Source organism: Notothenia rossii (assembly GCF_949606895.1).
Source record: "Notothenia rossii genome assembly, chromosome: 2".
Classification (NCBI taxonomy): Eukaryota; Metazoa; Chordata; class Actinopteri; order Perciformes; family Nototheniidae; genus Notothenia; species Notothenia rossii.
The window spans coordinates 91,856,060-91,878,087 of NC_136904.1; the positions used below are offsets into that span (position 1 = coordinate 91,856,060).

General features: G+C 40.8%; 1 protein-coding gene across 1 annotated transcript in view; it reads right to left on the minus strand.

Moving 5' to 3' along the window:
• Nucleotides 1-664: 664 nt before the first annotated feature.
• Nucleotides 665-22,028, minus strand: part of plcl1 (phospholipase C like 1) — a 94,676-nt gene continuing 73,312 nt past the window's right edge. Inside the window, exons 8-12 of the mRNA XM_079662796.1 lie at nucleotides 15,437-15,799; nucleotides 10,310-10,513; nucleotides 8,690-8,765; nucleotides 6,729-6,838; nucleotides 665-5,225 (exon numbers count right to left, since the gene is read on the minus strand). Coding sequence (XP_079518922.1) covers nucleotides 5,019-5,225; nucleotides 6,729-6,838; nucleotides 8,690-8,765; nucleotides 10,310-10,513; nucleotides 15,437-15,799 — 960 coding nt within the window. The 3' untranslated portion in view covers nucleotides 665-5,018. The remainder of the gene's footprint in view (nucleotides 5,226-6,728; nucleotides 6,839-8,689; nucleotides 8,766-10,309; nucleotides 10,514-15,436; nucleotides 15,800-22,028) is intronic.

Below are 22,028 nucleotides of genomic sequence, written 5' to 3' on the forward strand. Positions count from 1 at the left end.
CATGGCTTTCTGATCAAAAATAGTTGATTCTCAGTAAAACTGTCAAACCCTTCACTTTGTTTGAGCCACCACATACAAAATAATCTATCAATTGTCATATCTCTGACATTGAATACACACCGTGAGGAGGGACTGTTTGTTTTTACTGAACTGATCACATGTTTTATCATGTAGCAAGGTTATTTTGGCAAGGATGTCTAATTGTGACAGATTGTTCTATGACTGTACACTATACGTCACATACTGCTAGAGACATACCTTTACTTTAAACAAACACATGTACTCATCCAGTGAAATTATACATGTTACAATTGAAATCTTGATAAAAATAATGGCATCCAGCTCAGTACAACTCAGAGTTTTGTCTATAAGAAATATTTCCACTGGCGTAGACTGCCATGATGGTAAAAAGATCAATTAACCCTTATGTTGTGTTCGGTCTCCCGTGACCCGTTTCAAGTTCAAATTCGATAACAACTACGCTCTAGTTCTTTTTATCGGAACAAGGCTTCATGATATTCGAGGTCAAATTTGGCCCAATCAAGATTAATCTTTGACTTTAGACACCCCTCCCCCTCCCCCTCCCCCTTCATCCACTTTGACAATACTTTTTCGCAACATGCACCTGGTCTCCCCTCCCTCTCTGCGCCCCTCCCCCCCCCCACGGGAACTCAACCTTTCTCAAAGAATATGTACACTAACACTTGAACCTGAACACACACATGCACTTGTGCAATATATGGTGTAATGTGTTTTGAAGCAGGATTGTACGGTTATGAATGCATTATAACTTAGTTACGATGTAATTAAAACAATATTGGATGATAGTCAAAATTGACCCGCGAACACCATGAACGGTAACAGCTTTTGAACACAACACAAGGTTTAAACATTTTGACCATTATGGTTCACGATAAACAACCTTTCATTTTCGAAGCATTGGCCAATTTACTGACCCAGTTTCTTGTTTCTAAAGCAGCTACCTGTTACATTGTGAACATTGCACTTAAAAATGAGAGCGTATTAGGACTCAAAGAGCAAAAAGCAATTGAGAAAAACTGTTTAACTATTTAAAAAAAGGAATGTGTAGCTTAATGAAAGGCAGGGAAAAGAGTGTACAACATATAGGATGCCCTCCAGAACATACAGTAGTCAGAGAGAGATTATTAAACCTGGTGCCATACTTCAGTGTTTCTCATTACTTCCTGTCTACTGCAACATGCTGCTGATCTGCTGTTTTGATGATCTGTGCTTTCCACCTTCCTGACTTCCTTAAAGGGAAGAGCAAACATTCAAGATGTCTTAATAAGTTCACTGAAGTTGCTCAAAAGGTTTGCAGTATTTGGGAGACAAAAATGGTTGAAATCCAGATCAAATGGAACCCTTTTCGAACACACCTGCGATACATGATATTTTGTAATGACATCAAAACCTTTTATCTCCAAAATGTTCACCTTTTGGGAATTAGGAAAAATACCTTGAGTGATTATTTAAGAGCCTGAAAATCACCAACGTTAGAGATCGGATTTTGTTCAGAAGAAAATCAAATCTGGTTAGCTTGGTCCTGGTTGTTTAGCATCACTTAAAACGCAGCATTACAAGAGATAGCGTTTAAAAAGCAGGTATCAGGTGTTTTCCTGCGTTAATTAAAAAACACACATTACACTCAAAAGGCCAAGAGGAACGCCATCACTAACAGGTAAGCACAACTATCATCAATAGCCACCATTGTTGTTTTTGTATACACACTTAAACGCATCACCGAGCTATAAAGTTAGTAATATTGTTTTTCACTCGTTCAGTCAGTACACATTAAAGTTAAACAGCCTCACTGACTTTCTTGTAACTTATTATTATTGCTACATCCATACAGTGTATTTCATTAATGCTGCAGGAATCTGTTCTACACACACACAACACACACATGTTCAGACTCTGAGCGTCCATTCGCCCACATGTCGGTAAAGTGAGGAGGTCATGTGATCCATACGTTTACAATTAGTATCAACACACAACTTCTCCAATGTCTCTTCTTCACTTCACCTCTTCCTCATGTTTCAGACGTCCCCTCTCCAAGTGACCGTGAAGGACTCAAAAACAATCACATGAGACAACAAGAGCCTGTGTGTGTGTGTGTGTGTGTGTGTGTGTGTGTGTGTGTGTGGCCTAGCATTACCATCCTTGTGGGGACCTAAATCTGTTTACACAGTCACGTGTGGGGACTCGCCCCCCTTATGGGGACATAATGGAGGTCCCCATAAGGGGAATCATTCATTTTAGGGAGAATACTTGTTAGGGTTAGGGTTAGGCATGTGTTGGTTATGGTTAAGGTTAAGATAAGTGTCCAGGAAATGCATGTAAGTCAATGTAATGTCCCCTGAAGTGATGTATACATGGTATGTGTGTGTGTGTGTGTGTGTGTGTGTGTGTGTGTGCGTGTGTGTGTGTGTGTGTGTGTGTGTGTGTGTGTGTGTGTGTGTGTGTGTGTGTGTGTGTGTGTGGGTTATTTCACACAATAATACAGTAGTCAAAGCAGTTAGATGAGGAAAGTTTGCTCAAGAGGTTTTGAGTTCTCTAAAGTTTAGAAATCCTCTAAACCTGTCGATGATAATGGGGCTTTTGTGTCTAATCTATGGAGTTATTTCAGGCCTTTTAACAGACAGCAAGAGCTCTGATTTGGCCAAGTCTGGAAATAACTAATGCAGTCAATTAGATAGTCAGCAAATGTTTGGCTGACTTTCCACATCTCCAAACTCCTAAACCTTGTGGTACTTTAGATAAGCTTATTTTTTTCATCTGAAATTCATTGGGAAGCTAATTGTGTCCGATAGATTTAGAAAAACGAGAACAGCCGTCATGTTTTTCAAGTATGGAAACAATGGGTGGGTAAGGCTAAAGGAAAAGCTTCTATATTTATATCTATACTCACTTTGTGGCATCATATTCAATATTGTAATAGCTTTGTCTCCTCCTTCACTCATTTTGAAAGTTATCAGCTGATTGAATGGCTCTTATGAGGGGTTATAAATAGGCGCTTTCACACCGGAGTACCTTTCCCAGTATAGTTTCCGATATAGTTCAGAAAATTTGCGTTCATACCAAAAAAATCCAGAACTAGAACTTAGTTCATGCAAACCTTTTCACCCCCTTTTCAGTCCCTGCTAGAGAGCAGGTACTTTCATGGGAGAAAAAGGTTCCTATGTCTGATTGGCTGGGCGGATTGCAAACCACGCCCCGTAAAACTCCCAAAACGTTTTGTGAAGCCGCCATTTTATTTGCTCGCATTAACATTATTAGCATTAGCATTAGCCCAGCGCACAAACGCAGAGAGACTAACTTATGGCAACACAAAATAAAACGTTGGAGCGGTGGAGATGAGGAGGTGTCTGCGTTCTGGCGATTTACTCTGAAGGCTTCAGTAGAAGCTGCTGGGAGTCCCAGCAGCTTCTACTGAAGCCAGTCCCCAACTCCGGGGACTTCCGGCCGGGGACTTCGGGTGGCAGTATACGCCGTGAAGTTGTTTGCGGCCTGCCAGTAAACCCAAAGCAGAAGAAGAAGAAGTGACGTCAGCGGCTTCATTTGCCTAATCCTCCCTCAGGAACTTATTCCGGTGTGAACGCGATCTGTACTTAGTTCATGAGAACTAAAGAGTTCTCATGAACTAAGTTCGGCAAAGTACTTGGTGTGAAAGCGCCTGATGTGTCCGATGGGCCAAACTGCACCTATAGGTGTTAAAAGAGAAACTTAGTAGTAATGGGTAATACAACTGAACTACATTTTAAACACAAAACAAAGCAATTTCTATACTTTTAGGCAACAAAACTCGAGGCCTTGATATTGCAACTTGCTGTCCTTTGCTACAAGTTATCCACTCGCTGTAACCCTTTCTCTCTATTGCTGTTCTATTAATTAAAAGGTAAAAGATCCAATAAAAACTCTTTAAAATAACTTGAAATAACTTTAACTTCTTTAGGTTAAGGCGACAAAACCACTAGCTTAGGTTTAGGAGTTTTGGGTTTTTACAAAGGACACATCACCCTGACTTCCTTGCTCTTTACACTGCGTCACATGACCTACATATTTGCACATTAATGCCTTAATTAGTTGCTGAAGGTCGGTATCATCTTCTCACATCTTTTGGGTGATCAACCTTGTGAATAGCTGATCAAACCTGTAGTTGGTGCAGCAGGCCCCTTCGGACCCTGATAACATTTCACTTAGGTGGCTCCTTTAAGTGCTTTTTCCTTTGTTACACTACTGCATACGTTTAATCGTATTAGTTTCATCTAAAAACAAAACCATAAAAACATTTTTAAAAAGTAGTTTTGCTCAAGAAATCTAGGCTACTTGAATTAGTAACTCTCTACCTGTGTGCTTTTTGTGGGTCACATCACACACACACACACACACACACACACACACACACACACACACACACACACACACACACACACACACACACACACACACACACACACACACACACACACACACACACACACACACACACACACACACACACACACACACACACACACACACACACACACACACACACACACACACACACACACACAGGTCATCTTGCTGCCTACCCAGGGGACGAACTGAAATGCAGAGGCAGAGAAAAAATAGTCCCATGAGCTCCACTTCTCCTCCTTTCTGCTTTTTACCTCTGAGCAGCAACAGGACGGTAATCACCCGTTGTCACAAATCACTAAATCACTCCGTAATGAGGGAAACCCTGCAGAGCTGCAATGTGGAATCACACGTTTTCCTGCAGAACAATAAGCTGTGAAAAGTTCAAGAACCTGTGTCTTTCTTTGTTCTCCATGGCGGAGTTCGGACATTCATTCATGGGAAGCCTCTCTGCAGGCCGGACCTTCTTCATAAGGCTTTAACAGAGACACTGCTCTGGTTTGGACACACACTGCAGGGGATAAAGCCACACACACTCTGCCTGAGAGGAAATCCTCCGTTTGATCCTCAGTAAATCCTCCTCTCCGCTCCGCTTTCCGTCAGATGCGTCCGTTGCCGTGAGTGCTGCTTCGCCGGCCGGACGGCGGGTGGCAGGAGGAGTAGTGCAGCTCGGCCGTGGAGAAGGTGGAGGAAGAGGAGATGGAGGAAGAGGAGGAGATGAGTCCACAGGCTTCACAGGCCAGAGCCAGCTGCCTCAGGGCGTCCAGGGAATCCATCTTGGCTCCCCGCAGCAGATCGCTCTGACCCTGCAGCAAAGAAACAGAATGTGGAATGTGGGTTGCTATGGTTAACTGGGATTGTTGAATGGCTTGTTATTGGCAGAATGCTAGTCCACGGCAGAAAGACTTAGTGCAAAGTAAATATTCTCCTCTTAAGCTGCTATATGTTCTACTTTGTCCACTGTCTGTAACTAGGGATGTCCCGATCACCTTTTTTTGCTCCCGATCCGATTCCGATCATTTGATTTTGACAATTTGCCGATACCGATTTCTCCCGATCCGATCTTTATGCAATGCATTAAGACAAAAAAAGCATTCAAGTTGTCCCTTAAGGTTATTTTTTTATTTAAATTGGATATTATAAGATATATAAGAAGCAACACAGACATGATGTTCTGTCAGTTGAAACCAAAACTAAGGCCTCAGGATGACTTTAAGACTTGAACATGGTCATTTTTGTTTTGTAACATTGAATACAACATTTAAAAAAAAGTATTTAAAAAAAACAAAATCAAAAACAAAATCCCGATCCCCAATTTTTTTCCTCCCGATTCCGATCTTTTGAAAATCACGTGATCGGCTCCGATCCCTGATCACGTGATCGGATCGGGACATCTCTACTGTAGGACCTCTTTGCTAAATGAGGAAACAAGGTTGATAATGGGGCCATAACTTGCAGAGAGGTTTCTCCCATGTTCCCCTTTAAACTGTGGGTTTTGTACGATGTGAGGGTATAAGGACAGAGGGTCTAAGGACAGAGGGTCTAAGGACAGAGGGTCTAAGGACAGAGGGTGTCGTTTCTCATACTGATATTATGCACAAATTGTGCTGTTGTATTTGCTGTAAAGTGTCTTTACTGTAGGGTATTTTTATTATATGTACAGCACTTTGGCTCGACCAAAAATCGTTTAAAAAAATGTGTTATATAAATAAAACTTGATTTGATTTGATTACTTACTAAATGAACAGTACACAGTATTGAAGAAAACCTAAAACTAGGAATTCAGACCATAAACTCATTCGGAAAATGTTTACAGAGGTCAAGTGGGAAGTATGGTCCTATTCTCAGAGACTCCTATACATATTCTATTTTTATTTATTTACTTGCACTATTTTATTTGTTTTATTGTGTTGCACTTTTGCAGGAGCCTGTGACCTAATCATTTCATTGTCATATCTACACTGTAGCTACGTACACATGGCAATAAAAGCCTTGAATCTTGAAAACAACTCCGCTTTTTGCATTCAGTGAAGATGCTGGCCATTTAAAATAACTTGTGTGGGTACTTCTGCACTGGCTTGATTCTTCAGACGCTAAATCCATTTCCTTCCATACAGCCGGGATAGACTTCAAAAGGGGGAACGTATATTTAAAAAGAAAACTAAAAATATTCTGATTACATTTGCAGAAAGCTAAGAAAGCTATCATCTTATTCTTTACCATGTTAAACTCAGACCTGTCACACTTACCCTAAAACTAAATAATAATTAAAAAGGAAAATGATTACATGAACCGTGTTAGTTCTGTACCTTGAGGACAGTGATGTTCCAGGTGAAACTCTCCACAGCTTTGCTCAGCTTGCGTCCCTTCAGTCCCTCCTTCTCCCCGAGTCGAGACAGATCCTCGTGGAAGTCCATGCCTGGAAAACACAAACAGGAGATTTGCATCCAAATTCAAATGTATTTATAGAGCCCAGTGTCACAAAACACATTTGCCTCAGAGGGCTTCACAAATCAACAAAACACAATGACACAAATACAGTTAGAATACAATAATTACAATTCCATCAAATGAAGGGTCCACGAGGATGTTTAAAAGGGAGTTTAAAACCAGTCCTAACTGTACGCTGTCCTAAAGAGACCGTTCACACAGGTGGGAGGGCATCAGCAAATCAAATTATAACTGTCTGTTGTAAGAGAGATTTGCTCGAATTATTTCTGTTACTACACTAATTGGCTTTTAACAACAGGTCCTGATGGACTCGTTGTCAGTCAGATACTACTGGATTCAAATATTGAAAACAAGCTAAATGCCAGCCCTCGTGAGATTTACATTGACACTTACTGTAGAGGTCAGGAGTTATCTAAGACAGTGGAAAGTAGAGATGTCCCGATCCGATCACGCGATGGGGGATCGGAGCCGATCACATGATTTTCAAAAGATCGGAATTGGGAGAAAAAAATCGGGGATCGGGATTTAAAAAATAAATAAAATAAAATTTAAGTACTTTTTTTAAATGTTGTATTCAATGTTACAAAACAAAAATGACCATTTTCAAGTCTTAAAGTCATCCTGAGGCCTTAGTTTTGGTTTCAAATTACACAACATCATGTATGTGTTGCTTCTTTGGGGCTTGTTTTCTTAGACCTGCTTATTTCTCTCAAATCTGGCAACAGAGTGGGCGCAGTGTCTAATTGTAGCAGTAAGCTAACGAGTACTGAAAGCTTTATTTTGTTTTGATCCAATGCTGCACAACTGAACTGATCCAATGCTGCTGTGAAAGAAAGAAGCTATATCCATGTTGGATAGAATATCCAATTTAAATAAAAAAATAACCTTAAGGGACAACTTGAATGCTTTTTTTCTTTTTTTTGTCTTAATGCATTGCATAAAGATCGGATCGGGAAAAATCGGTATCGGCAAATTGTCAAAATCAAATGATCGGAATCGGATCGGGAGCAAAAAAAGGTGATCGGGACATCCCTAGTGGAAAGGTCTAATAAAGCACAGGTCCAGTGTGTAGATGTGGATATTGTGTTACTGTATATGCTGCTGGACAGCTACATTGCTAACGGCCCGAAGCATTTCCATCAGCTTCAGAAACGATGCAGATTTTTAAAAACAAGCACATGCAAATAAAGAGACATCTTCTCCAACTTGACAAGACATGCTCAACACTTAGAGAACATTCACCAACTTGACGAAACGTTGCAAAATAAACACAACTTCACCAAGCGCTCCGGTCCCAGCTGTGTGCGTCACTTTTTAGTGTCCCCCTGGTTTCCGCAGTGTTTTGTATTTGCAACGTTTTTAGTCAACTCTGTGCATCGTAAGTATTTTAGATTTGCATTATTTCAGAGTGCAGTATGTTTCTCCTAATGGAAATGTTATGGGTCGTTGTCACGCATTTGCACACGACATGTCTAGAGAACCCCAAATAAATGAACCGAAAAGCAGTGTGTTACATGTCCAGATGTTTTGCTAACAACATTTCAAGCAGAGATACCATTGTTTTAAAAGTGTCTCTCATTTCAAATAGAAACTTTGATAATTAGAATCAAGTGTTACAGAATCAGCATCTCTACTTGTTATGTTGTTTACCGACAGATTCTCTGAGGCGTTGCTCATTAAGTTGCGTTTGATGTTCAAGTCAGATTTGCTCATTTGGGGAATTTCGTCGTGCATTGCTTTTTTCAATCGTGAGAGCTCATCAGAAACGCTTTCTCTTTGCTTATCATCGCCTCACGTCCTCCTCTCACTGTGCCCGTACCTTCTCTCTGCACCTGAGCGATCCTCTCCTGAACAGAATCTGCATTTTCAATCAGCTGTTTCTGAGCCGCAATCATCTGCACACAGGAAGAAAGTTGGTTTAAATGTATACGTTTGATTTGAAGCAACATTGTTAAAGACACCGATATTTATCACTGCAAGTAGTCTTTATGTTCCCAAACAAAGACTTTGAGGAAGGGACTTCATTTCATATCCATAAAATACATCAGATCTGAAATGATTAGTGAATTAACAAATGAATACCTGTACTTTCTACTTCTTACATGTTGAACACAAATACCTGTACTTTCTACTTCTTACATGTTGAACACAAATACCTGTACTTTCTACTTCTTACATGTTGAACTCAAATACCTGTACTTTCTACTTCTTACATGTTGAACACAAATACCTGTACTTTCTACTTCTTACATGTTGAACACAAATACCTGTACTTTCTACTTCTCACATGTTGAACACAAATACCTGTACTTTCTACTTCTCACATGTTGAACTCAAATACCTGTACTTTCTACTTCTTACATGTTGAACACAAATACCTGTACTTTCTACTTCTCACATGTTGAACTCAAATACCTGTACTTTCTACTTCTCACATGTTGAACTCAAATACCTGTACTTTCTACTTCTCACATGTTGAACTCAAATACCTGTACTTTCTACTTCTTACATGTTGAACTCAAATACCTGTACTTTCTACTTCTCTCATTTTCCAAACAGGCTGGTTCCTTTAGTCTGAACGTGTGTTTGGTGGCGTGATCATTATTATTTAGAGTCATTGCGTGCCTATTGATTTGAACACGATCCGTGTATCCATCATTTCCTGGTCTTCTCTAAAGAAGAGGGACCAATGAAAACGTTGTCATGTTGCCGTTGGTCACCATGGAAACATTCATTAGCTAACAATGACATTATTGTTCTATTAATATAAAGGGAGGTCAGGTACTCTTTAAAACAGCTGCTAGTTATGGGTACTTTTTACTGAAGTACATTTCAAAGCCTCTTTACTTTGACTTGAGTAAAGAAGTTTAGTCAGTACTTCTACTTTCACCAGAGTATTTTTAAACACGAGTATCTGTACTTCTATTTGAGAAAAGGATGTGTTTACTTTTGCCATCTCTGCTGAGAGCCTGTCAAAGACCAGGGAGAGGTGAGAGGACCATGAAGGGCCATCACAGCTGCTTATCATGACCGCAGATCAAAGGACTCTGGGTATTAACAATGTGTTGGCTTCCTCCCCAAGTGAGGCCTGAGATAAGATATTGGCAGGGGGGGTCACCGGGCTGTGGCATTATGATAATACAGTCACTACATTAGCAGCCCCTCCAGAGCAGAAGGTCAGGTCACTTTTTAAAATCGTTCCTCACCATCCTCTTCATCTCCTTGGACACATACTTGAGTAAAGAAGTTTAGTCTACTTTTACGAGAGTATTTTTAAACACTAGTATCTGTACTTCTACTTGAGTAAAGGAAGTGTGTACTCTTGCCCTCTCTGGAAGGCACAGAGCTCAGGAGGTTTTGTCTTTCTTCTGTATCTGAATGAATGAACTACACAAACAGCTGTAGTCGGTTCCCCCCCCTTCGCCCTGTTTTCTCTCACCGTGTCGTAGGCGGTGAGCAGCTTCCTCAGCGGCTCAGAGAGGTTGCCCTGCGGCTCCAGACTCGGGTACCCCTCCCTCAGCACCATGGAGGCCCCCGCGCTGCCCTCGGGGCCCTGCAGCCGCGGGGCCAGGCTCTGGATGCACTGCTTCAGTTTGGCCACCGCAGGGAGCCCGCACTGCTCTTTGAAGCTGGCCGTGGTGCTCTGGAGACGAGGAAGATGGCAAGAGAGAGAGATAAGGAGGAGGAGGAGGAGGAGGAGGAGGAGAGGGGGGAGAGTATTAAATCAAATTCTTCATTCAATACAACACTCCAAATAATATCCTACTTCCAACATTTGCTTTGTAATATTTGTATACGCATTCAAACATAAAAATATTGTGTTCGAAAGCTGTTACCGTTCATGGTGTTCGCGGGTCAATTTTGACCCATGATTTATCTCAGTCCAAAACACACAAAAATAATGACCGTCATCCAATATTGTTTTAACTACATCATAACTAACTTATTATGCATTCATAACCGTGCAATGCTGTTGTCATTTAATGTTATGGCCCCAAAAAACATTACGCCACATATTTAAGTAAAACATGTGATTAAATTCACTCATTATATTTCCCATAGTGAAGACGGTGGATCATTACGTTATCTGACGATAATAGAATATTAGAATACAATTTCCCCCCAAAAGGTTTAAAATATTTTTTTACAGTGGATTTAGGGGGGTGGGGGGGGGGGGACGGACGTGGGGGTGTCTAAAGTCAAAGATGAATCTTGATTGGGCCAAATTTGACTCAGTCAGCCAAAACAATTCTGCCGGGTCTCCCCAGACACGAACACCAAATTATACACTTTTTTTTTAGAGACCTTCAGATTTTGCTAAAATTGTCAAAATCAGGTTTGTGTTTATATAGCTGTTGTAGAGAATATCCTGAAGCCTTGTTCCGATACAAAAAACTATTATATAACTTTAACTTGAAACGTGTCACGGGAGACCCGAACACAACATAAGGGACCGATATATTCCTACACTTTAACTGTATCTGCATATTGAAGTATGAATGCTTGTCTGTTGTCTTCTCCTGAATGTCTTTCTGTATTTTTGATGGCACCTTAGAAAAAGCAGTAGCTCTACTCATCTCATTGAACCTGTGTAAAGACAATAAAGGATTCTATTGGATTCTAATTTGCACTATATAATTATAACTTATATTTAAATATTCATATGAATATACTGTATGTGTAAACAGTTTCAGCTATTTCTATTTCTGATATTTTAATATATTACTAACAATCTATATTTGTATTATTATTTATTATTTATCCTTGCGTATCTTGTCTTATTTTATTTCACAAGCACACACACACTTCCCCTGTCATCTGCTGTCTCTTGAGAATTAAGTCAATATGGCAGTAATGCAGTTTATAATCCAGGGTATCCAGCCTCAGTTTAAGCGCATTTGGAAAAAGAGAAGACAATACGGCAAAAATGTGGAACAGACAATCCAGTTCAGCATGTACAGAGTTTTCTTTTTTTAATGGTGCAGGTGATGCAAATATGTGTTTGTTAGTGGATCTGCGAAACATGTCAATCTGATTTTTTTTCTTTCATTTTGGCTCATAATGAAAGTTTATGTGTTTTTAGTTCTGAACAAACAAGCACTGGCTCGCAATTTGCCACCTGGCAGAGCCCCAACTGGACTAGCGATTATCACGCTCCACCTGTGAGGAAGTGTCAGTGTGTGTGTGTGTGTGTGTGTGTGTGTGTGTGTGTGTGTGTGTGTGTGTGTGTGTGTGTGTGTGTGTGTGTGTGTGTGTGTGTGTGTGTGTGTGTGTGTGTGTGTGTGTGTGTGTGTGTGTGTGTGTGTGTGTGTGAGTGAGTGAGTGAGTGAGTGAGTGAGTGTGTGTGTGTGTGTGTGTCAGACAGACAGACAGAGGCATGATGAATAATAACTGAGTGTGGCAGATGAGCCCACAGCTGGAGAGAGCAGAGAGGAGGAGAGGTAAAGAGGTAAAGGACAATGAGGTAGAAGCAGGCAGATTAACAGCTGTGTGTGTGTGTGTGTGTGTGTGTGTGTGTGTGTGTGTGTGTGTGTGTGTGTGTGTGTGTGTGTGTGTGTGTGTGTGTGTGTGTGTGTGTGTGTGACACAGTGATTGGGTGGGATTGTTTCAGTATGATACATGAGATAATAGGGATTAATTGAGATACAGATTTTGATGTATACCATTAGATTGTGGGAAACAAACATTAAAGTGGACCTGTCATGCTATATTTGAATAATATAGTGTAGGATCATACCTATATAAGACATATTTATACTTTTTATTTTTCAAAATACCAAACAGATCATGCATTTTAGCCATTCCTCATTTCGCTCAATTTAACACTGTCTTTGCATGGGCTGATTCTGTGAGAACAGCACCATCTACAGGCCTGGCATATGCACTACAGCGTCTCCAGCGCTTTCCAACGGCAATGTCCGTGGCTGTCTCCTCCTGATTGGGGGAGATGGCCCAATAGCCGTAGCACCACTTCTGTGACGTCATAGAAGTGTTCAAATCTGGATCAGTCTGTATCAGATCCGTTGCAGTCCCTTTTTTTAGAGATTTGGGTATGGAGGAAAATAGAGAGGGTTGTGTTTTCTGACTCTTGGTGAGTTCCCTGGAACACCGGGGACACATATTCATGTATACAAGACGTACAAAAGTGCATTTTGCATGATAGGTCCCCTTTAAATGTGTGTGCCTATACAGCACTAGTGATTATGGTTAGTTAATTTCACCAAAGCATTAAGGGAAGTTAAGATAAAACACACTCTTGTGTCTAAGCTTTAAAGAGGCCCTATTGTGCTTTTTGGGGTTGTCTGTAGTGAGGTTGGTATATAGGTTTATATAATGGTCCGCTCGGGCTAAAATCCCTCCAGAGGGAGTTTCTCGCCACATTTTACGTTGCTGTTTGTGTACGGATTTAGGAAACATAACAGTTGTCATATTTAAAGAAACTGGTATTTTTTATCTTTGGAGAGATCCAGGCCGGATCCAGCTATATAACAAGGTTCAAGGTTCTTTATTTGTGAAACTAACTTAGCTACAGATTAATTATGTCGTTGAAAATCTTAGGTCACAGGCTTCTCCAACAGTGCAACACAATAATACAGATAAGCAGACAATATTAAAGTATACTATATTAAAAGAAAAATAGTTTAAAAGAAAGTGGAATAGTGCAATACGAGTCTATAAAGTTATTGGAATGATATATTAGATAATAGATAAATAATTACAGTTTCAACTATTACAAAGAGAGCAGACACAACGAACAGGAAGCACAATCATTAAATACAGAAGGATGAGACTCAATAAAGCAGTTTGAGCTTCTTCCTAATAATTGCATTTCCTGTTTTATTTCCATTTAAACCGTAGCTGTTGTGCTTTCTAGGCCAGGTCTGCCTCGGAAGACCGATTTCTATCTCAAGGGACTTCCCGAGTAGTTAAATAAATTAAATCTTCATACAATCTGCTGCCACAGCCTGCGGTGATTTGCTCCAATTCAGCCACAGGAGCGTTATGAATGTGTGATGTTTAGTGATAAGATGTTCAAGTTTATCCCAAAGCTGTTGGATCGAGGTTACATTTATTAACACCCCACTGGAGGAACATATCTTTGATGGAGCGAGTTTCGAGCACGGGGGAATCGTGATGTTGAAACAGGAAAGGGCATTTCTTTCTGTCGATATAAGGTACATTTAAATCATAATATAAAAAGAGATAAATGGAGAAACAGGACTCTTTGCACACCGCCCACCTTTATTTTCTATTCAGCGATAATCTGGTGGGTGTTGTGAGACCAGGTGCATTTATAAAAGCTTTTATAATCCTCCTCCACTTTTCTTACTCACGCTTCTTTTGTCACTTGTCCTCATCTCTTTGTGGTATTCGCACAACAGAAGAGGTCTCAGGTGGACTCTCTGATACAACCAGAGATCTCCTTCAACAAAGCTTAGAAGCACTGAAGCTGAGTGGCACTGGAGGTCTCTGTCTGAGCTGTTTCTGTTTTCTATCCAGCTGCGGTTTGACACAGTGAAACACAAAGTGACAAGAAAGCTTTTGGTTCAACTATCCAGCGTAAACAAGCAACTAACCAACGGTGTTTGATCATCGGTTCGTCATCAAAGTCATTTTGAATGCAGTTTTCTCCATGTTGTTGGACTGAGCATCTTTGGAGTTTGGGTTTGACCAAAAATAGACATTTAAAGATATCAACTTGGACTTGAGATGGGAAGTTTTCAACTCCAAACACTCTTTAAGTTCTGGCTCTAATTTGGACATTATAGCCTCACACCTCTCAGGACTAAGGACTAAGTCTCCAGGAAATTCATGTCAGTCAATGTAATGTCCCCTGAAGTGATGTATACATGGTATGTGTGTGTGTGTGTGTGTGTGTGTGTGTGTGTGTGTGTGTGTGTGTGTGTGTGTGTGTGTGTGTGTGTGTGTGTGTGTGTGTGTGTGTGTGTGTGTGTGTTTGAGTTACCGGCCGAGAAAGGGGTAGAGAAGGTGGAATACATGTTGGTTGGATCACAGCTAATGTTAGTCTGTGATTACTTTGTGTCGTATTATTAGTGAACAAACGTACACCGACCAACATTTTTTCTTTATCAAAGTAACACAGGGAAATCTAAAGTGTTTTAAGTTTCCCTTTTGTTTGGTTTTTTAACAGCACCTGCATTCACACTCTGTATTTTCCCCTGTAACTGTGTTATGTGTGAAAAATCCAATAAATTAAGTGCTTAAAACGCCTCCACATCCCCTGTAATGGAAATTATGATCATCAGAGAATTGAATGCTATGATGTTATATTTAACATATAATGCAATTCCGTAAGCCTTACATGTTGAGAGACAGTAGATCTCAGCACTCAGGAAGGTGATCATTGATCTGGTCCTGGGTCTATTGTCTGATAGGGTCATAGGTCAGCTATCTCCTGACTAAGCATGTATTCATTGTAACTGTATAAAAGCTCTCTCTTCAGTTTCAGTCGTGGCACTCGGCTGAGGAGACATTGCTCTTCATGTTGTTTGCCTCTCTTTGACTAGTTAATTTCAAGAACTTCCACCACCCCCCCCCCTCTCACCTGTGCCGCCTCCCTCAGATCAGTTGCCTCTTTAAGGGGAGCTGCTGCTGGTTTGAAGGTCTCGTCCACCGTCTTTATGCCGGTGTGCCTCAGCGTCACATATTCCCTCCCTCTCCTCCCGACTCTCCTCACAGACAGACCTCTCCGCTGAGCTTTCCCCCCCCCTCGCCGATTGGTGACGGCCACGTGCACGAACAGGCTGGTGTGAGGCAAGGGGTCTCCGGCCAGGCCCAGCAGGGGCACGTTGCGGTATCCGGGCTGAAGGCACTCAAAGGCCACGCTGTACTGACCGATGAAGTCGTCCCCGATGTAGTCGTCGTCCAAAACAACGAAACGCAGCAAGGCCAGCTCCGGCATGTTCACCTGCAGGGGGGCAAAGAGAGGGAGAGCTTTCAGGAACAGAAATAAAACAATACATTAAGATTAGGCTTGTCGCGGCTGGAGGGCAAGGTACATAGGACCCAAGTGCAGAAAACTGTTAGTTGCAATCAAACTCCTTTCTTTGTGGAATAGGCCAGGCAAACAAAGTCAAACAAGGCAAACCTGAAACTCGTTCAGATGAAAAAATTTCTAAATAAAACAGGAAACCAAAGACAGATCTTGACGGGACAAAATGAACTCAACTTTATTGTCATTGCACATAGTTCTGACACAACGAAATGCAGCTTCAAACCAGAAAGGCAAGAGAAGCAGTAACGTGCAGAGTAACGTTAAGTATATAGTGTAGTGCCGAGGACATGGAGTCGGAGGCGGTGCAATGGAGATGTGAAAGGGTACTTTAATAGAGAGCAGAATAGGACATGTTGTCGGGTCGCAGCCCGGGTCGACACGAGAAAGAGCCAAGAGGGCACACACTATATATAAGTAACACATAACATGTCCGTGCGGGAACAATAACCGCAACTGTAGTTCCCAGTTTGAATTATGAACCCAGTGTATAAATAGGTGGTCACCACAATAGTAAGTATATACAAATATGTCCAATAAAAAAAAAACAGCTTAAGTATATACAGTGAACCGTATTAATGGCAGTATAAAAGTATAAACAAGGGAGTCAAATGGAGGCGTTTCGGGCAGGGGGGAGTGTGTGAGAGAGACATGTTCTCCTTTGCAGACTATTTACATGCACAACAACCAATAACACACTACAGGAAAGGAAAAACCCCAAAAAGTGGTATAGGGCGGATTAAAAGTCGAAGTTTGAGACTCAATTTAATTACAGTTTTGCAAAGTCTATATGCTGATTGATATGTGATTTGTTTGATATCCATAAGAACTTCTAAACCTTTCATAATTTGCCACAAGGAACTTAAACTAATTAGTTTTATAATCAACTCTTTGAGGAGTTCAATGTTTTCTCACCTGAGGAGAGGCAGCGTTTAACATCCGTTTTGAATAGGGAGAAGATGGATTATTGCTTATAGCATAAATGTGATCAATTAGTCACGATATTCAGCCGGGAAGATTTCCTGTTAGTGAGCGTCACTCTGAAAGCCATTCAGACGCAGCATTAATGTTAATGACACGCTACGATGAAACAGCTTACTGCTGCAGAGGAGATGATACTGAGGAAATAATAGATATCTGATCACACCTTCAGAGGACTTTAAGCTGATAAGGCTTTAAACACCCTTACATGTATCACACACACACACACACACACACACACACAGTAAGTGGGAGGACAAATTACGTGGAGTGTGTCATTGCATATTCATCCTGTGCAGAAGAACACATAGCAAACATACTTCACAATAAAACATTGGCATCTAATACATGGCCATCTACACACACACACACACACACACACACACACACACACACACACACACACACACACACACACACACACACACACACACACACACACACACACACACACACACACACACACACACACACACACACACACACACACACACACACACACACACACACACACACACACACACACACACACACACACACACACACACACACACACACACACACACACACACACACACAGATGGTGTTGTAACTTTAGCAGAGAGCAGTACCAATCCATCATTTCCCACAGAGGAGAAATAAAACTTGCCTCAAGCCTGCATGTGTTTGTGCATTTGTGTGTGTGTGTGTGTGTGTGTGTGTGTGTGTGTGTGTGTGTGTGTGTGTGTGTGTGTGTGTGTGTGTGTGTGTGTGTGTGTGTGTGTGTGTGTGTGTGTGTGTGTGTGTGTGTGTGTGTGTGTGTGTGTGTGTGTGTAGCCATGTTATAAAGCCATATTCAGGCTCTGATAGAAATGAACTCAGCAGTGCGACTGAGACACACCATCTCACATATTCCCTTAAGATTTTAAGCTTTGTAACAAAAGTGGAAACCTTACACATTTCTACTTTTAATACTTATTTCAATACAAATACTTTTGTATTTTTACTTAAATATCATTTTGAAGTTAGAACTTGTAACCTAGTATGAGTACACTGTGTTATTACTGCTTTAAATTAAAATATCTTCTGAGTACATTTACTAAAGTGCTGTACTGATGAATGACGGAGAAACAATTTAATTGGTCTTGAATTGGCTCCTGAATTGGGACACAGCTGCATGCAGTGTCTTGTTTATGCCAATGTCTCACAAATAATTAAGAGACACAGTCTAAAGTAGTCTGTAAAGTGTGTGTAATATGAAGAAGAAGCTGGGTGTGATGGATGAAGGAGCAGAACATGTCACACTGACTGAATGTAGGTTTTGTAACACACTTTTATCAGTATATATACTGCTTGTGTGTGTGTGTGTGTGTGTGTGTGTGTGTGTGTGTGTGTGTGTGTGTGTGTGTGTGTGTGTGTGTGTGTGTGTGTGTGTGTGTGTGTGTGTGTGTGTGTGTGTGTCTCTGTCCGTGTGTGTGTGTGTGTGTGTCTCTGTGTGTGTGTGCGTGTGTGTGTGTGTGTGTGTGTGTGTGTGTGTGTGTGTGTGTGTGTGTGTGTGTGTGTGTGTGTGTGTGTGTGTGTGTGTGTGTGTGTGTGTGTGTGTGTGTGTTAGCTAACACTTTAATGCGACAGACAAAACTCTCTCCATAGATCCAAAACTAATCTACAAAAACTAATTATGGCCGTTTATTTCCTTTTTCTAGAAGAGTGTTATGCAAAATACAAATAACATAATATCCTGAAAGGGAAAAAAATGGGTCCTACAAGTTTGAGAGAACAAAACTCATAAGAGACTAAAAAAACGTTTCCCCAGCTGGCTCTTAGAAAAGGCTGATTTCATATTTCTGTACAAAAACATGTTTTTAAATGAAAATGAGCGTGTGAACCCGCAGCAGCTGAGAGCAGTGAAAGGTCAAAATGTTAATGTATTGTAATTTAATCGCATTTAAAAGTACTCAAATTAGCATTGCCAACAGCATTCTTTTTATTTACTTTAAATTATCCACATTTCATTTTGTAGCGTTCCTTGCTTACTGGTTTTCAATTAAGGCACTGCAATGTGTTGTAGCATGATGTTGTTTATCTATTGGAAAACTTGAATTACAAATTAAACTTTGACGGACAGTTTAAAAGACGATCAAGACTGATGCAGCAGACCTGAGATATTGTCTCAAATATCCTTCTTCTTATGTGTGTACATTACCCACAATGCAATTTAACTGCAACCAATTTGAATGAATATAAGGCCCCGTCCACACGGAGATGGTTTCAGTTGTATCCGCTAAAGTTCTTTATCGTATAGACCAGTGGTTCCCAACCTCGGGGGGCGCCAAAGATTTCAGGGGGGCGCCAGGCCTCAGATGATTTGAGGCCAAATATCATATTTAGACTTTTCTTTTTACATATAATTGTAAAGCAATACATGATTGTCACTAAAAGCCTTGACACATTACAATATATAAAAATATTGATTAATTAATTTGAATAAAAATTCATGTTAGTAGCTATTAAAGGCATAAAAAGACAGAAATGTATAATTCTTTCTTTAATAGAAATGTTTCTTCTGCCCGTAAAGTGTCCAAACCAGGTTTTTATGGATAAGCGCATTTCTAAAACATAGTCATGGTCCATGCCGGTTTCAGTTGGATTATTTGTCACAGTTGCTCCGATCAGATCGGTCTCCTCCATTTTGTAGATTATTTACGACTTTTGAATCCACATAAACACATCGACAAAATCCGGCTTACTCTGAGCATGTGTTTTAAACAGTTTAATCCCTTTGTGAATTGTTTCAACTTGCGCCGTCCTTTAATTTCTTCATACAGCGGGAATCCACATGAATTAATCCTGAGTCCAATAACCATCAGAGTCACTCCAATAGTGCTCCTTAGTTACGCTTTCATCCTCCTTTAACAAAATACTTCACATTCATCTAGTTTGTGACAGGAGTCATTTGGGGGGACTCTTGGGAAAAAAGGTTGGGAACCCCTGGTATAGACGGATCGTCCACACGAGGCCGAAACGGAGCCGCGGCTTCGGAGCCCGAATCCGATACACTTTGATGACGGCTCTCAAAGTGGGTAAGTCTGGAGACGAAACGCTTGCGGCTCGGTGTGTACGCCTGCAACGATCATTTCCTGAATCGATGACGCCATAGCCCCGCCTCTCCCCACCTCTCCTGCTCACCGCCGCGTCATTGCTGATGCGTTTCGCCAACAACAACAATGGCGGATCACAGGGTTGCGTTCTTGCTCCAGACGCTACTGACCGTGATACAGATTTGACCTTTTTCTACCTTGTTTGTTTGTTTGTTTAGGCCTTATGCCCATGCTCGGGGGGTCTTATTCGCTGCTTTTGGTGTATTTTGTGGCGGAAGTACAGCGCCACTTACAGGCCCGGCATATGTACTACAGCGTCTCCAGCGGTTTCGAGCGGTCTTGTATGGACGGACACGTTTCTCGAGCCGATTCCGCGTGGACGGAAGTCTTTTTTGAAATAGACTTCGGTTCGAAATCAGTTTCGTCTCCGTGTGGACGGGGCCTAAGTCTTTTTGTAGTGGCTAAAGATAAGATAAGATAAGATGGACCTTTATTAATCCCCGTGAGGAAATTCAGTAGTTTAACAGCAACAGGGAGAGGATGAAAAACAGGACCGCACAGATTCACACAGATTAATACCATTAAAGTCAAATGAAAGATAAAAAAAGAAAGATAAAATAACTATAAAATAAGAAATGAATTAAAATGAACATACCTATATATATACATATTAGATATATGAACATGTGTGTGTGAAAACAGTGTGTATTGTAGATGCGCAGTGGGCCACAGAGGTCTCACGTGATATGAGTTTGACCTTGTTTTTCATCTTGTCAGAGGACGATAACTCCTGGTATGTGTGTGTGTTCTGGAAGTGTGTGTTCTGGAAGTGTGTGCTGATGCGGCTGCCCTGTGTCCGCTGTGTCAGAGCCTGGAGGACGAGCGATGAAGACATATGAGCGCATGCTTCAACAGTCTGATACTCACCAACTGGACAGCGTGACCTCGTCTGTCCCTCCTTCAGTCCACACAGCCTCTGGTTTCATCAAAAGGCCAACGAGGCACTGTCCGTTTTTATTCATCTTGTTCTTTCTGTTAAATCTCCAACCCTACATGCTTTAATCTGCCCTTCTACAACCACAAAACCTGCAGATTTAAAGCTCTTGCTGAACCGAGCACAAAACCACTGATGTTTTTTGTCCTGGACAACTCAAATGATCTATTCAAACAGAGTAATCTCATCCCAAAGAGAGTGGAAATGTGTACAACACAAAAAGCCTTTGCTGAATTCCCCGAGCTGCAATCATATTATTCCAGTTAGGCACACATTTTCAAAATGGTCCCGACACCACCGAAATGCAGCACAAATGGCATATATCACAATGTTGATCAAAGTCATTCTGTTAGCTGGTATTTACTGAACTTAGATAGGTAAATTGTTGTGTTTTATTTAGTATATATAGGAATAAAGCTGAGCAAAGTTCTTTGTGTTAAGAGGTCCGGCATTGCTAACTATTTTTTTGTTCATTTTTTGTAGTGTATAGAATCTATACACTACAAAAAATGAACAAAAAAATAGTTAGATTGAAAGGTAGGCTATTGCTAATCAAAGTCCCATCTCTACTATAGATGGGACTTTGATTAGCAATAGCCTACCTTTCAATCAAAATGAAATCTACATGCCTTGATGAGGTTCTTCCTTTCTATCAATAAATAAAGCCAGATAATATTTGACCAGATCTTTTCCCATTTGTCCGAGACTTTAAAATCTTCCCACATTGAAGTTACCCCTATTTTTTTCAACTGAAATGCTGTTTATTGTGTCCGCCCTGTTATTCAATATATCTACAAAATATTATGAGTTATTCCGTGGCCCATGCTACACACATCCTCCAAGTTTAATAAAAATCCTGGCAGTTGTTTTTTCTGTTTTCCTGTTGACAGACAAACAGATGGTGAACCAAGCCGAAAACATAACCTCGTTTTAATAAAGTAAGGAAAATATGGAGCTGTCTGGCAGATTCTGTTCTGCAGTGAAGCTCAGGTTCAAATCACAGCAGCTTCAGTATGTAAAATACTACTCCAGTAATATTAGAACTACTGCAGTTAATAACAGATCTTTTGACAGCAGCCGTGTTGGAAACTGC